A 17,382-nucleotide genomic window follows, 5' to 3' on the forward strand; every position below is an offset into this window, starting at 1 on the left:
TTAATTGATTTTTACACTTTGTCCTGTTCCACTACTATGTGGGCCCAGCCACGGGGGACAACTAGTATGAAATAAGAACAACTGGTCTGTAGTCCTTAGGATCACTTCAATACCCTTTCTTCAACACTGGGACCACACTGGATGTTTTTCACAGCTGTATTATGGTGCCTTCAGACTTCCCTTTCCATCACAGGCCTTTCCATAACAGCTACAGAGATGCTCATTCTGTTGAAATGTGGTGGGATACAAAGTAAGTAAAGTAAATGTTTGACCCCTTCAGTGGACTCAGAAGGTGGCAGAACTGCCATGATCAAAAATCAGCAATGCAACCCATTAATAACTAACGAGATAAGATATCTGACTAAAATATGGGCAGTCTCCAGAATCCAAATTTCATGAAGCAAAAAAGCAGTCTTTATTGATCTATAAAGATTAGACTCCCAGGATGTAAATCACAACTAGCAAAACCAGCTCATATGGAAGCCATGTTTCAAGACCTCTTTGATGTGTCAAGATTAGCCTCCATGGTGGTAACGCTGCGGGCTACTGACAGGATCAAACTCCAAGTAACTTAATAATTAGGCTATCACATCAAATACAATTAGACCACAGTGTGGACTCCTGGCTTCTCTCATTTTGGCAGAAGAAACCCGAAGCTACAAGCAACAATTGGCCAAATGGTGAGAAAACAGCAGCATCGGGAAATGGCTGGTAACATGTGGGAGGACCAGGTGGTTTCTCTTACCTGTGCTTGTGCTGTCGGGAGGCTGAGGAGGCAGTTGGCTGCTTTGCGTCCCCAAATCAAAAAGGCAGTCGTCTTCTGCAGGACTCTGAGGCAGCGAGTTTGGGCCTCCTACCTGACTGCCTCCTAACTCCTCTGAGCTTCTCGAGTCACTGCTGCTTCGCTCTTCCTAAAACGCATAAATAAGAAATTCAAAAAGCTCAGGGATTGCTGCAAAGACGTTGTTATATGACCAGCCATGTCTGTGTCACAGCTTCCACTTGTGTTACTGCTGCAGGTTCATTTGAGTTTATATGCTGATATCCTTTGCAAATATGTCTCATTAATTTCAATTACATTGCATGCCATCATTTAAACGCTGCTCTGACTTAAGAGAGAGGCTTTAACCGCTGCATGTACGGACCCCCCGGTTCGTCTCACATCTGCTCTATTCCTTTCCGTGTTTGAAAAATGTTTTTTTGTAAAAGACCGACCAGAGGAACAGTATGTTGCATTAATGAGCTTTTCATTATGTGCTCCTAAAACATCTGCCAATGTGCAAATATATCCCTCCGTTCAAAATTTCTTTTTAATGTTTTGCAAGACAATAGCATTAATGCTACAGGCACTCATCCAATTGTCTTCATGAAAAAGAAAAAAAAAAAACACATTTTATTTGCTTCTCCTAATGAGGATGAATTTATCAAGTGGTTTAAACTGAGAATAACACATCTCCAGTTGTTTAAATGGTGACAGTGAAAAAAAATATGGAAACAATTAAGAAATCTCCCCATACAGAATTCACAATGACTTTTCGGGCTATAAAAATGCTGTCATTATCTGATATCAGAAGAGAATATGAAGCACAGTTGTTTTGAATTCGTACTTCTACACCTAAAGTCTTTATCTAGCCTGAGCAGTACTTGGTTGGGCGACCATCTAGTTAAAGCCTGGGCTGCTGCTGAAGGGGTGTTGGTGAGACCTACAGGGGGAGCTTACTCTGTGGTCTGAATTTGGATCCCAAAGCCCCAGTGCAGAGACAGGGACAACGTGCTGTAAGAATGGCGCCATCCTTTGGATGAGATGTAAAACGGAGGCCCTGACTCTCTGTGGTCATAAAAGGTCCTTGGGTTTCCTTCATAAGTAAGTTGTATCCCGATGACTTGGCTAAATTGCCCATCTTAGCCTATTTATTCTGGTCCTGCCTCTAACTGGCTGCCTGTCTCTCACCACTTAAAGGTCTTTGGACATCTTTGGAAAAGAGTACGGTGTATCCTGATGCCCATCAGGGCCCCGTCCATTCTGGCCCCCTAATCATCCCCTGTCTCGCTCTCTCTCTTTCTCTCTTTCCCCTTTACCACCTATTAGCTAAAAATGTCTGTCTTCACATCATCCAGGTGGGTGCTACACATTAGTGGTGGTTGAAGTGGTTCCCCTCCGTCTAAGCACTTTGAATAGTCAGAAAAAGCACTATATAAATGTAATCTACTCTCTATATATAAAATCCTAAGCCTAAAAGTGCAACGATTTTGTGCAACCATTTTATGTAACGTTTTCATGTCACGTTTTTTGTCACACTTTAAATTGGGCTTATTTTAAAACCTATATATATATGTTTGGTATCATTCTTTTCAGAATTATTCAAAGTTTAATGTGATGTTGTTAGATTTTCAGATTTGTAGTCCGTTTTTAAATTATGAACTAAAATATCAAGAACTCACGTCCCGAGAGACGAGACTTTGTGCCAAGAGATTTAACCATGCCCATGGCCGGAAATAAAAGACAAAGAGTAGATGACAAAGGCAGCTGCTGTACAGGCTTTTAAATGTATGAAGCGCCGTGCGAGATGCAGATCACGCAGCATGGCAGCAGCAACGAGCAGCTGATCGAGCAAAGAGGAGGATAAAAAAAAATACTATTTGTTTCCCATTGTATCACCGTTTAAGAGGGGTTTTCAGAGGAGCAACTACATCTCCTTGGGGTGCGTTCAGCCCCACTCTTCATAACACAAGCTGCAGAGACGTGACGTGGCTGGCGTGTAGCACAGGCCAGGGGGGTTGGCGAGCGAAGTGAGCAGGGGGTAACCCCCTTGTTAATTATAAAGATATTACCCTGTGCTTACTACTTGACAGTAGAAGGTCATCTTATTTTGTGCTACGCTTACATTTGCCACATCTGTATTTGGCATTTAATAACAAACTGTTGACATCTATATTTAAAGTAAAGTGATAATAATGAAGCCCAAGAGACACCTTTAAAAATAACATATCACTTATACTGTATGTGTCAATTGTCACACTGACAACACTACATACTGTAGTCCGTAGTTGAGCAAACCCAAAACACCAGAGAATAGAAAATAATTCATTTTCATTTTTGGCTCGTTCAGAACAGAAATGGTGTTCTTTTACATTCCCACTCAAACATTCCACCCCATTTCTCCAGTTGGTAACCTGTTTGAATGAAATAAAAGAATGGCTAATAATGTCTTTTGGTTATCATGATAAGCTGCTTGTCCAAAAATTAAAAGAACGAAAGGGTGAATATCTGGAGCAAGGATAAAATCTACAAGCTCATATGGAGATAAAGGAGGCGAAGATCTGGCGTGAGGATGGGGGTAAGGCCAGCCTTCAAGTAGTAAGAAATGTTCTGTTTCTTTCATACAAGTTGTTTGAACTGTTATATGTCTCATGGTGAGTTACGACAAGTTCAGGTACTGTGATATTTTGGGTATTACGGAGAACCAAGTTACACCTCTTACTTCTGAGGCTATTTTAACGTTGGAAGGGTTTCACCAGACTGAGTGGAAAAAACGGGTGTGGTGGGGACTGGAGATTTTTCTGAATATTTGCTGAATATCGTGCATGTCACTTCTCAAGAAAGTTAAGTGACATCATCATGGCTGACTCAGCAACAGAAATGACTCGCTCTGTACCAACATCTTAATGATGAATCTCTTTGAATGCTGCTGACTTCAAACAAGGCCTCAAGTGTCTACTAGGCTGGTTCCATTCATGGACACTACAAGCTGGACCTGCTCTATCGAGATTTTAATGGCTTTAACTATGAACCCAGGGCATCTTGCTATCACCTACAAGCCTCTTGTTGAGAGCAGCAGCTCTCGATTATCCAATTCAGAAGTTTTGTGTGCGTTTGGGAGGCTGTTTGCTTGTTTTTATTTATTATTTATTTATTTATGGGGAGCTTCTGTAAAATTTCGATTTCCCCTTGGGGACAATAAAGTACAGTATAATCAATCTATCTATCTATAAGTGTGTTTGGACACAGCCAGTACTTGGATAGGAGACCATCTAAGAAAAGCTTGGGTTGAAGCTAGAAGAGGTGTTGGTGAGGCAGCAAGGGGCGCTTAGCCTGTGGTCTAAATGTGGATCTCAATGCCACAGTGCAGTGATGGGGACACCGTGCTGTAAAAAACGATGCAGTCCTTCGGATGAGACGTAAAATCGAGGTCCTGACTCTCTATGGTCATAAAAGTTATTTGGGTGTCCTTCATAAATAGTACGGTGTATCCTGATGTTCTGGTCCATCATGGCTTAGTGATTCTGGCCTCCTAATCATCCCCTGATTCTGCATGACTAAGTACTGTATCTCTCACCACTTCACCACCTAACAGCTAATGTTAAGCATACTTATACAAAATGGCTGCCGTCACATTATCTGGGTGGATGCTGTACATTAGTGGAGGTTGAATTGGCTCCCCACTCTCTGTGTAAAGTGCTTTGAGTAGAGAGAAAAGCGCTATATAAATGTAAAGAATTATTATTATTATTATTATCTACCTACATTGTTTCTTAGGAATACCTACAGTATTAAATCAAAGACTTGATTTAAAACAGAAACATACAGTATACATTTATTTGTCAAGCAACCTTAATTACTGTGGTTTGTATTGCATATTGTTAGAATGTGTATAGATTGTGGCTGCTAAGGGACGTATCTGAGTCCCAACTGCTTGGCACAACTACACAGGAAATAACTCAGATTTAACTCAGATTTCTTTTAATTTAGCACAGCATTGCACAGTCTAGTCCTTTTCTTTTCTTTCTCCTCCACACATCCTAGCAATTGATGTCCACTACCTCCCTTGCAAAGTAGAGCTCTCCTTTTTAAACCTGAACTTTGAGTACTTCTGGTGCCCAAGTCATTGTCTCCAGGAAGCAATTTTGGTTCAGGTTGAACACCCCCTGGAACAGGGCATTCATATCCCAACAACTCCCTCTAATGGTCCCCACAGGAAACTCAACAATGCAGACCTATGGGACTACAACTCCCATGCTGCCTTGGAGGAGGTCCATATAAGGGATTACCACAAGTGATGCTGCCAACCAGTGTTTAGAGGAATGACCTGTGTATGGGACGCAGTCTCCCACTGTCCCACATTTCTTCTGGCCTCCCGACCAAGTAAGGGGCCACTAACCATCTGGGTCAGGATGTTTCTCCACCCAGGTCATCCATCCACTAGTCTTGGCTGCCCAGCAGAATAAGGGATTCATAATCCCTGGCTACTGGGATGCCAGTCCCAGTTAACCAGCTGTTGTTGTGCCCCTTTATGCCCTACTCCTGGCAGGAAGGAGTAATGTAGCTCTGTCACATCTCCCTTTCTGACCTTCTCTGTTATACTGGCCACTTGGCCAGGTAATGGAATGAAAGTCTGTCCCAGCAATGGTTTGTAGTAAGAAAAAGTTTGAAGCTCATGTTTTCATGTATTATGGAGATACACTTTCGTACTTGTGTTGCATAATCCATATTGGGTCAGACAGTTGTATGCTCACTATGGGCAAAACACATGCATTTTTATTAAAATATTGTTAAATGAATAATCTCAAAATTCAGACCCTCTGAATTGAAGACAGGAATCTTGACCAATGAATGAGGGGAAAAGGCGAGTCTTCAATTCAAAAGCTCGACCACATAAGAATGCGTTTCTTCTGTGTGCACTGTTCTGATTTGTAGTTGATAGATAGATAAACAGACAGACAGACAGATAGGAAAGGCACTGTCCACCATAGACAAACAGACAGACTTATAGATAGGAAAGGCACTATACACCATAGATAGATAGATAGATAGATAGATAGATAGATAGATAGATAGATAGATAGATAGATAGATAGATAGATAGATAGATAGATAGATAGATGATAAAGTGTAAACATATGTCCAATAAATATCCCAATTTATCCAATTCAGAACACATCCACCCATGCTGAAATAAATGCAAAGGCCAATACCGTATTAAACAATGTTTTAGTTCAGGGTCTGCAAAGTCGGTCCTTGAATTGCTGGTGTAGCTGCAGGTTTTTGTTCAAGGTCGAATTCTTGTCAATTATTGCTGTTAAATCACTTATTGCTCATTTCCATCATTTGTTAAGATTTCCCACCTTCAATTGCTTCCTTTAGTCTTAAACAGCTGCTTTCGCTGTTTTCAATTGCTCCTTATTAGCAATAAGATGTAAAGGACAAAGGAAGCAGCAGTTCTCCACGTACCTTGTTTCCATTTACACCTGTGTGTATTCAGCCTGAACTATCTGGTTTAATAAAATATCTAGAAGGAAACTGAAGAGAAAAAAGTGAAGGATTGGTCTCAGATTATTAGGATAATATTGTTGGAAAGGAAAAATCTACTATATAGGAATGACCTGATAGGGCAGAATGAAAATAGTAACAAGCCACACAATTAAATAAGATCTGTTATTGACAAAGGATCAGTTTCTAAAGAAGCAATAGGTTTAGAAATAAAATCTGCAGCCATTACAGCCCACCAGGACCAAGTTTGCAGACCTCTGTTTTAGGTGAGGAAGTGTAGCTAAAGGAGAACATAACTACAAACTACAAACACATTCCAAATCCAGTAATTTACCTTTACCTAGTATCAACTGAAATCATTCTGATTAGCAACAAATAAAAATCAGCCTAAGGTTTATTGGCTACAGGACTCTTTTCTGGTACAAGCAAACTAATGAACTGCAGGGGGACCTTGACCACACAAAAAAGGAGAGGAAAAATAGTTGATTGCCCCAAAATTTGAAAACCAATGAGGACTCACAAAAGGTAAAAATGAGCCTTTTGATTCTATAATGCAGAGACAACAATGGTCCTCAAGGAAAGGTTGAAAGGTGCGGCTCATGAGTAAAAACATAATTATTGTGTTCCTTTTCTTTTAGAATCATCAATTAACCCAAAATATGTCTTTGAATCATGGAAAGAGACAAGGTGCTACATCTGAGAAAATCTACCTAGTCTATAATGGTCGTTGATTATATACCTCATGAAGGTCCTGTAACATTACAGCAAGCTAGGGTTATCAGCTGTGCTCTTTCATTATATCCATGGTAAATAGAGATAACAAAGTGTATAAGAGGAGATGATTTATGTTGAGATACTTTACCTCTGTAGCTGACAGATCTAACTTAACAGGTCTTAAGCCTGAAAGTCTTGTCAAATTGAACAGAAGTGCAGTGTATTCTGGGAAATATAAAATGTAAAGCAGAGGTTAGAGTATTTTGCTTAATTAGAAAGTGTAGCTTTTGATTACAATGGGGAAAATAACCTTGAGTTTATGATAATGATTCATTAACATTTTATGCGTTTTGAGAAACTATAAAATAGCAGCTGCCCAGCTAACAGAAAGAAAGCCAGTATGCATTTTGGGATGAGAAGAGGGGAAGACAGGCTCACACATTTTTGAAAAAGAGCTTTCAGTTCAGTTGCTGTCTTTCTGACACTTATGTAAAACATGGATGCTTACAATGAACCTTTCTTTAGCTGACACTTTCAAGGAGTTTTATGTCTGCTTAGCTGCTGGACACTTTCCAAGGAGCTTTTTCTCTGGTAGGAAATTTTATTTTTATTTTCAATTAGGCCATCCAGGTTGTATAATTGTTTGTGTTGCTTATATTTTCTGCTATTAGTATTTTAGGTAAAACCCTAAATGAATGTATTTGTCTGATTGCTATTAGTGTAGCTGGGTGTGGTGAAGTGAGTTAAGAGTACATGGCGGTGCATTTGTTTTAGTAATAAAGACCGTGCACCTCAGACTTTGTGGGTATGGGTGTGTTCTGCTGGAAAGCTATGCAGCCACAGTGTGTTTGATGGGAGAAATGGCTAATTGAGTATTCATGTGCAAATGCAGTTAGCTCAGCCAGTTTCCTCATTGACGCTCTGAGGGTTATTAGGCAAAGCACCTGCACCGATAGAGTATAAAGGGGAAGGAGTGGGACATAGAGAAAAAGAGAAACGAAAGAAATATTAGGAAAGGATTAAAACTGAGAAAAGAGGCAGAAGAAAAACAAAGGAAGTCTGATTGTCAAAAACAAGAGGACAGGATTAGATGGGAAGCAGCACAGAAGGAAGGTAGCAAAGCATTCTGGGAAACCCCATGAAGGGAGCAGAGTGAGGGGCAGTCCAGGGGTGGACTGGATCACTTCTGCTGAACTTCTGTGAGCAGTGGACACTGACGGAGGCAGCAGGATGACAGAGTCAGGCTCACATGTGCTGGTGAGGGTGGCTGGGAATGGGAGTTGTAGAGGGATTATATTTGCCATTGTCTTTGCCATGTTGAGTGTACTCGGAAGATGGGTGAATGGGATCAGATGAGAGGAACAGTGAGTAGCACTTTAAAGGAGATAAGGGCAGATCCTGATTGATCTTATTAGATTACTTATTACATTCTATCTTCACTGAGCACTGGATTTTATTGGAGTGTTTATTTATTGAAGGAATTTGAATTTCACTGCTTTTATTTACTTGCGTACTGCTTAAATAAATTGCACAATACATTTTTTGCACTATTTTAATTGTTGTACACCCTCAATGAACTAGCTATCCTGATTATGACTACTGATGCCCTGGGAAACGGGTGCTGCAAAGGCTGTGAGCAACTTGGAGCATCACACCAAGAAGCTCGATTGTCATTCCTTTTCCCGCTGCGGTCCCTTAAGAGCTCAAAGGGATGCCTCTGTGAAGTCCTCTTTTAGTGGTAAAAATAGGTTGAAGTAAAGCAACGAAAGTAAAGATGACCCCAGTCAGCCAGCAGCCAGCCATTATAAGTTCCCATGGTTGAATACGCAGTGTACAGAATGGAAAGAGGTTAGTGGTAACAGCCATAGAGCTGATTTTGACAACCCCCCATTATGAAAAGAACCAGAGAGGTTAGTCGGTACCTTTCACGTTAGGTGCCTGTCATAGGTAATCTGATATCACGATAAAACAGGTAAGCCATGAGGATTTCATGCAAGCTGAAGATGAACCACTAGGGATTAAACAACTTTGCCAAATCAGGAGGCCTGTAAGTGGCAGAGGTCAAAAGAAAGCAAATGAAAACTTTGAAATGCACTCAACGATGGAGACAATAGCATGGATCATAGATGACAAGAACACAATGCTCAGCAAAAAATCAAACTGCAAAGGATATATGAAAGCACATTTAAAGGAAATGAAGCAAAAGTAAGCAACTACAAACATGACTCATTGATTAAGTGCAGAATTAATGGTCGGAAGTAAATCTTAATTGAAGACTTGGTGATGAATGGACAATTGATTTTGCATTGCGGCAACAGAACAAAGGCACAGTAATGGATGAGGTCGAGGATGTGGTCATATCACAGTTTTGTTGGGACACTTCTTATTTGCACAAATCCATCTTAATCAATGAATCAGCTAATGCAAACCACTTCCAATATGAAATAATGAGCTGAAGGTACCATAGGAAATGTTTGGTTTTTTGACATTTTATTATGAATGCCATTCCAAAACAATTTCCGACATGTGGAAAAAATCATTTTTATGGTACCATTCTAAAACTTTTCAAGTGAGTTGAGGAAGACTGCAGAAAAAATATGTTCTCCATAATAATATACCCATGTAACAGGGCTCTGTCAGCAGAGTTGTAGAGCATGTCATTTGTATTGTATGGTGATGCATAATAAAGAAGTAAAATCGATAGTTAAGTTCATGCTCTGTTGTGTATAATAGCCAGGTTTCCCAGAAATGTTTGTACTACAACTTTTTATTGCTAATTATAGAGTTGTTTAAACTCTTTTTTAGAATAATTTGATATATTTGCTACATTCCTCATTATTGTAGATAATCTCCATTTACTTCAGCAGCCTTGTATCAGTAAGAAATAGGAGCGCATGTCTTCAGTCTGAATCCTTCTTCCATAAAGTGTTCATGATTTCCAAACTTTTCCCATTCCTTGCTACAAATACTTTGAAATCTTATTATAGGATGGATGGGGAAGAATAGTGAACTGCAGATTTAGAATTGGGTCCTGCTGTATTTTCAGACTTGTGTGTAGAGTTGTGTTTAAGGAGGACTTCAGAAACATTTTTGTGAAGTTGAAATTTCAAAGAGATTGACAGTACTAGGGTGCTGTACCGTGTTAGCCATTATGAATGTAGAGAAAAGCCAAGCAAAATGACACCTTTTATTGGCTAACTAGAAAGATTACAATATGCAAGCTTTCGAGGCAACTCAGGCCCCTTCTTCAGGCAAGACATCTTGCCTGAAGAAGGGGCCTGAGTTGCCTCGAAAGCTTGCATATTGTAATCTTTCTAGTTAGCCAATAAAAGGTGTCATTTTGCTTGGCTTTTCTCTAAAGAGATTGACTGAATGGATCACAGTTAAAGTCACTCCTACTGTATCCAATAATGTCAACAACTTAAACCTAAAGCTCTTATCTCCAAGACAGGTTCGATGACACAGTTCCGCTGACTATCTTTGGGACTGTGGTTCACAGTGATGGATCTAGGTTTCATCCACAGTGATCATTCACCCTCATCCTCAGAAGAGAGAAAATATCATGAACACACCTCAGTTTTGTAATATAGTGAATCAGAGTTTTATACACCGTTTCATTGTTGGACCAGTTGGTTTTGTTTTGTTTTTAACAGCGGATGCCATTTTGTTTCTTGTCTTGGTATGGTCTACCTGCCATTTTGTGTTGCCCTTTTCATACCTGCAGCCATTTAAGGTATCCACACTCATCCTCGAGTGATCCATTTTGTAATCTTTTCCTTGTTTTTAAAGAATGGGAGCACAAAGCTTTTGCCATCCAATTGAATACTTTTAATAAAACAAGCAACAAAGATTTGAGCTATATAGGGGTAATTAAGATGAGCTAGCATGAGGACTTTGGAATGTTTGGAACGAAAAAGGGAATGCTTTCTGACATGAACAAGCATTTGAACTGTAGACTGGTCTCCTGTTATATTTCTATTGATAGAGATGAGCCACAACTAAAGTACCTCAGGATTATTTAGCGGCCTTCTGTGAATTAACCTTCTGCTTGTTGAAGCATCTTATATATTCAAAAATTTGAATTCCAGATAATGTTTTCACTCGCTTTTCTTTAAATTTTAACCTTTAGTAGTACATGCCTGTCAGTGAATTTTGCAATGTTGACATCATGTGACGTAGAATGCTAGCCGATGAACAGGGTGTTAGTGGCTGGGACGTCCGACCAATGAATGAGGCAAGGAGGCGGGTTTTTAAGTGAAAGTTTTGGTCGGGATGGAGTGTGTTTCATTTTAGTTCAGAAGAGTGTTTTCTGGAATTGGCATGTAGATTATGCAACATGAACAACATGAGATTTTTTTTCATGGGCATTTTGATGTTGTTTGCTGTTATTTAGTGTTGGTTACCATAGATGCTTATTCTTTCATATAACTTTTCCATTTTCATGAAAATATGAGATTAAAACTTTTTCTTGATTATCAAAATAAACCTGGAATGACCATAAAGCATTTAGATTCTCATTATTAAACAACTGCGATTTATTTATTTTATTTAGGGGACACCAGGAATGCATTTAGTCTTGATTCGATTCAAGCACATAGAGGTGGTACAGAAATTAATTAAATAAATGAAAAATAATGTATTGAATATACATTGAATGTAAAACTCTTAAACAAATAACACATCCACGGAGGCCCAAACCCAATGGTGATAACTAATCATCTAAACACAGATTCAGAAAATCCCACAAGACAGTACGCACTAAACCACTAAACGATAAACACTCACAAACACAATGCAGTACCAGAATGCAGGCGACGGTGATGAATAAATTGAACTCTCCAGTGAACAGTCTTCTGAAAGAAATGTAAAGTTTGTCCTACCGTGATGCGATTGTTCGGTGAAGATTTGCAAATAATTGGAGTGCACTCTTTTGAAGACGATTTCCAACCCAGACAAAACCACATGAACAAGCAGGCACAGAATACAGAACAAAAATCCAGGGAAACTGTAAATCTCGAGGTGTGGGTAATTGTAATCCAAAATGAAGGGATGAAATAACAAAAGATGATCACGACATTCCCTGACAGCTTATTTTTAACTTAAGCGCCTCATTTTTTTTCGTTCGGCAGTCCCAGAGTGAACAGCTTAAGCTGCCTGGTGGAGCAGCAATTTTAGGGGCTGCTGGGAGTTGTAGTCCTATCATGTAGAGTTGCTACAAACTACAATGGGTAACTTATCAAAAAATATTTTTTAGATGAACTTTTCCTTTACTAGTCTAAAAGAGGAGAACAAACAGTTTGAAAAGGGGGTGTGGCTAAATGAAATGGGGAGGGTGTACAGAAGAGTTGAGGTTTGGGCATTGGCCATCCTGATGGTAATTAAAAACTCATTTTAGTCATTTTTTGTCTAAATAAAAATGCATTTGAAAGGTTACTACTAATGATGGATGACCCGATCATATTTCAATAATCAAGTGTATAATGAATAATGCTTTTTCCTGTTGATTACGTTGCATCAGTCATTTCATATTGTGAGTCTTGTGTGTCTTCTAACACTAGGTGTTGAAACTTGCCAGGATTGTCCCACCCCAACTTCTACCCCCGCTTTATCACCTTGCCATCTCGGACCAACAACTGGTAAAAACTGTGGTCATCCAGGCTGAGGTCATCAGGTAATGCCAGGGAAGAAGATTTGTCAGAAAGCTGCTCTGACAGCAGAGAGACCTGCTCCACTTCTGCCAATCGGATCTAAAGAGAAAGAGCATGAGATGGCGAGATGAAGCTCAAGACTAGAAGGTTACTGAACATGATCCAGTGACCGAAATGACACATTCCACTCCAAGTTCAGCCAATCACGCCTTGTAATTTCACTCCTCTTCTCAAGGTTCCAAAACACATTTAAGGCGAGGACTGAATCACAGAGCCTACCTCTTGCTGGTGATGATGGCAGTCTTTGCAGACTGGAGGTGAGGAGTAGTGATGGAAGACAGATCCTGACAGATTGTCGATCATTAAGAGTTCCCCATCGAATGAGTCTTTGATTAACAAGGAGACGCTGTCCAACCACAGATTTTCCTGCAAATGCACATGGAAGAAATGCTCAGAAATAGAAAACACTGTTTTTAAGTAAGCCGATAGCTAATAGTGTTTCAGATAAAAATCATAACCAGTTTCAGATCTATTCCAGGGTTTACTTTATTGAGCTCTAGGAACTAATGGCAGGTCAGTCCTCATATTAGACTGATGACCTAGGGGAAGGTCTTCATTTCACATTGTCAGCTTCTGATTTTCAGATACACCTCATCAGGATTGGAATGCCTTCACACTATGGGACTTGCTGCATTCTAATGCCTGACAAACGATTTGAATGTGAATTTCTTCTCATGACATAATAATCTTCTCTCAAAACTGAATGATGGTGTCAACACTTCTCAGTAATGGACCAGCTGCAACAAGGTCCCTCAGGGTTAGAATTTCTTCTCAGTATGAAATCCACTGCAATCTGATCACTGATAACAGAGAAACACATAGTGACTCATTTACACTATGTGATCTAAATCAGTCTGATGTTTTAAACTTGGATCCAAAGGATTTGGATGCCATCTTGGATATATGGTCTTCTACAGTTTGATCAAAAAAAAATAAAAGTTGAACAGAATTGAGACTCAGTCTCACGAACTGAATTATTGCCGGTTCTTCTAAGTATGGGATCTTCTGCAGTCTGATCCCTGAAAACAGTTGGGCAGAGTTGACATTTGCTTCTACCATTTGACCAGGTGCAGTCTAATGCCTGGAAAGCTATCAGCATGATTTGGTTTCCTTCTTAATATTTAGTCTTTGAAAACAGAGGGGCAGGGCTGCGTAATCTTTTCTCTACTTCATCTATTATAGTTTGGTATCTAAGAACATATACGTGTTTGTCACTTCTTCTCAAATCGTGATCTTCTGCAGTATGAGGAGCAGGGTTTGTGAAACCTTCTTGCTGTTTCGTCTGTCAGAGCTTGATGTCTAAAAATGGATCAATGTTTTGAGATTTCTTCCCAATAGTCATCTTCTGGAATCAGATCTTTGAATAGCATTTTGTACAATTAGGAATAATTATTATCATCATGCCAACTTTCAACAGCCTGGTCTGTGAATTGTGACTCCTTACTATGCTATTTGCCAAGTCAGGCAATTCCAAAGTCATCAACAGAATTGAGGGGATTTTCTTCTCACTTCTCAGAATATCTACAGATAGACGTCTGGCTACAAATATGAGCACCTTAAAAGGCAAGGAGTCCACTAGGTCATTAAAGAATTAAAAATACAGGAGATGTAAAGCAAAAAAAGATAAAAAATAAAAATAAAGCTTAGTCAAGGTAGGAAAAACAGACAGAAGCTTGTAACCATAAAATCAAAATAATAGTATCTAAGCCAAAATGAATATCAAAAAGTAAAAAAAAAAAAACATTGCCAAAAGGGTCAAAATCACAAAAAGAATTATTAGACGTTCAAAGAGAAAAAATTAACAAAAGGGTGGTGAGTGACATCCACAGAATGTGATCAAAAATAAACAATGGCCTAAAATTCATAAAATAAAAATACAAAACTATGCAAAATTAATGAATAATGTGTCAATCGTACAGATCATGACAATGAGGACTTCTTCATATACGATTGCTCAATGAGAATTTAGGAGTTCCCTTCACTTCTTACAAATAAAGTCTCAACCAGATGTTTTGTCGTGGTAGGGTCTGGTCTGATGGAGCCCCTTACACCTGCCTTAGAACTTTCCATGTAGATCTCAGGATCCCAAACTTTCTGCTTTTGCTCTGTTAAATCGCACTTACCAGCCTGTTGCGGAGATGCATCTGCAGTCTGCAGTTCCGCTTGTGGTCGCCGTCCGGATTTACTAGGGTTGACTACATCTATCGTTAAAATACTTTCTCTTTTCTACTTATCTCTAGACCTCCCGCCAGATGATTTATTAGAAGGAGTTCAAAGTCAAGCAGAGAAGAGGAGTCAAAAGTTTATTCCTTTATTCACTCAATAGAGAATAGCTTTCTCTAAATTCTGGTTCTTAAAAATGCCAAAAAGCAGAAGCAAAGCAAATGGATGTGACAATACAATCTGGGTGAATAGCAGCTGTTCTTGTTAGAAAGTCTAGAATTTCAATGTCCCTGGATAAGCGCGTGGCTCTTTCATTCTTGCATCGAGCTCAGAGATCTTTGATAGAGATAGACAGATGATACTTTAATTGCCCCCAAGGGGAAATTTAAAATTGCACATTTTGATCCTGCATGGTCTCTGGAGGGATGTTGATGGAAGTGTAGAGAGAAGCAACTGCTGGCATGTCCTACATTTACCATCTATCTACATTAGCTTTGCTCTTCCTTACTGTACTTCCTTGGATCAATGGGGTGTGTCATAGTTTAGGGGTCAACTCCCTTTCTGCATTCTAGCCATGTGCCTCTGGGCCAATCCTGTCTTGAAAAAAGCTATGTTCTTGAACCTTCTACTGATCAGTGTTCTAGCTTTTCCTGTTGGCTGGGTTAAAGGTTTCTCTTCATCTTGCAGCCACCAAAAATGATGTTAAACGTGTCCGTTTAGACAAAGCCAAGTTCCTCTTTCAACTGTTTCTTACCTGTTAGGAGCTCAGCAGAACAAACAAGTTCTTATTATAAACTGACAATTTATAGTAACAGCAGCCATACCACATTCACCGACAGCTAAGCATGTTCAGGCCTGGGCATAACTAGGAAAAGTTGGGTTGCTGCTGGAAGAGGTCTTAGTGGACTGAATGTGGATCCAAATGCTCCACTGCAGTGATGGGGACACCATGCTGTAAAAAATGTTGCCATCCTTCAGATGAGATGTAAAACTGAGGTCCTGACTCTCTGTGGTCATAAAAGATCCTTGGGTGTCCTTTCATAAAGAATAGGGTGTATCCCAATGTCCTGGCTAAACTGCCCATCTCAGCCTAGTCATTCTGGCCCTCTAATCACCTCCTGTCTGTAACTGACTGCCTCTCTGTCATCACAATACCACCTAATAGCTAATGTGCAGTGAGCGTACTGGCGCAAAAATGGCTGCCATCGCAACATCCTTGTGGATGCTGCACATTAGCAGTGGTTCTCACTAAAGAATTATTATTATTTTATTACTATTATTATTACCCAGCTTTCTTTAAACCTTAGCTTTCTCTATACATACTCCATTACTTAAAGTATGTGAATATCAGGAAAATGGTTGATACACCAAACAATTGCTCAAAAAAGGTCACCTCAAAGTCCAAAGGTCCATTCTCATCCTACTAGAGCATCCCAATAATCTGTGAATCTTGTGCTGTTAAGAGCTTTTAGTGTTCATATTGGGGCTGCAAGATGGTGAGTCAATGTGTCACTCTGTATTAAAGCCCATTGCGGCACTTCTTGTGTGATTTTGGGCTATACAAAAATAAATTGTATTGCATTGTATTAAGCTATATGGCTGTAAACAGCAGGACAGTGACAGAGAGATCCTGACACTGTATATGTGAAGGTCTGGATGTTCTCATGTTGCCTGCATGGGTAATCCCATCTCAATCATCACATCAATGGTTTAAGTTGATTGATGACTCCAAACTGTTCCTGTAAGTCAGCGTGCCCCGTGGTGGATTGGTACCTTGTACAAAACTGACTCTAACCCTGTGTCCATTGTGATAGGCAACCATGAACTGAATAAGAAGTCTAGAAAATGGGACTGCACCGAACACCACACATGTGGAATTTGAATGTTCTCTCAGTGTTTTTGAGGAGGTACTTTAATTTCTTTCATTACATCCAAGAAGTACATTGATCAAATCAAATGTTACTTGTTTCATGCAAGTATACGCATAGTGCAAATTGTAATGAAATGCTTAGTTGTGGAGTTTCGCAAAATACATTTTCCCCTTGCGACTACCATGAACACGAAAATCCGTGACTATGTTTTGGGCCCGTGATTACTGCATATTCTAACTTTACTGCACAAAATAAAATGCAAAAAGTTGTGAGAAATGCGAGATGAAGTGAATGATGTGTCTGTGGTGGGCTACTGAGACAAAGTGCATATAATTTAGCAATTCTTTAGTGAACTGTAATTACGCTTTTTCTTACAAAGTGTAACTTATAATAAAATAGCATGCATTTCTACGTTAGTAAGCAAGAAAAATGATTATTTCAGATACAAAAGAAATCAAAGAAAACACTAAGCACAAAACGATAAATGTTCACGACACAGTCTCATTTCGCAGGTGCAGATGACGGTGATGTAATTATGAAATAATATCCCTGGTGAACAGCCTCCTCAAAGTTACGTAAAATTTTTTCCTACTGCGATGCTGACGTACGTGAAGATTTATAGAAGTTGGGAGTGTTCCCCAGACTAAGACGCATTCCA

The 17,382-nt window shown here is 39.5% G+C and overlaps 1 protein-coding gene across 2 annotated transcripts in view; it reads right to left on the bottom strand.

Annotated features, from left to right (window-relative positions):
• The window catches only part of cacna1ia (calcium voltage-gated channel subunit alpha1 Ia), an 856,996-nt gene that overhangs the window by 12,628 nt on the left and 826,986 nt on the right, over window positions 1-17,382 (bottom strand). The window contains exons 33-35 of one of the 2 annotated variants that reach the window (XM_051935122.1): window positions 12,910-13,056; window positions 12,595-12,729; window positions 746-911 (exon numbers count right to left, since the gene is read on the bottom strand). In XM_051935122.1, coding sequence (XP_051791082.1) covers window positions 746-911; window positions 12,595-12,729; window positions 12,910-13,056 — 448 coding nt within the window. The remainder of the gene's footprint in view (window positions 1-745; window positions 912-12,594; window positions 12,730-12,909; window positions 13,057-17,382) is intronic. The other variant, XM_051935123.1, reaches the window with a different exon arrangement.

This window comes from Erpetoichthys calabaricus, chromosome 12, assembly GCF_900747795.2.
Source record: "Erpetoichthys calabaricus chromosome 12, fErpCal1.3, whole genome shotgun sequence".
NCBI classification, from domain to species: domain Eukaryota; kingdom Metazoa; phylum Chordata; class Cladistia; order Polypteriformes; family Polypteridae; genus Erpetoichthys; species Erpetoichthys calabaricus.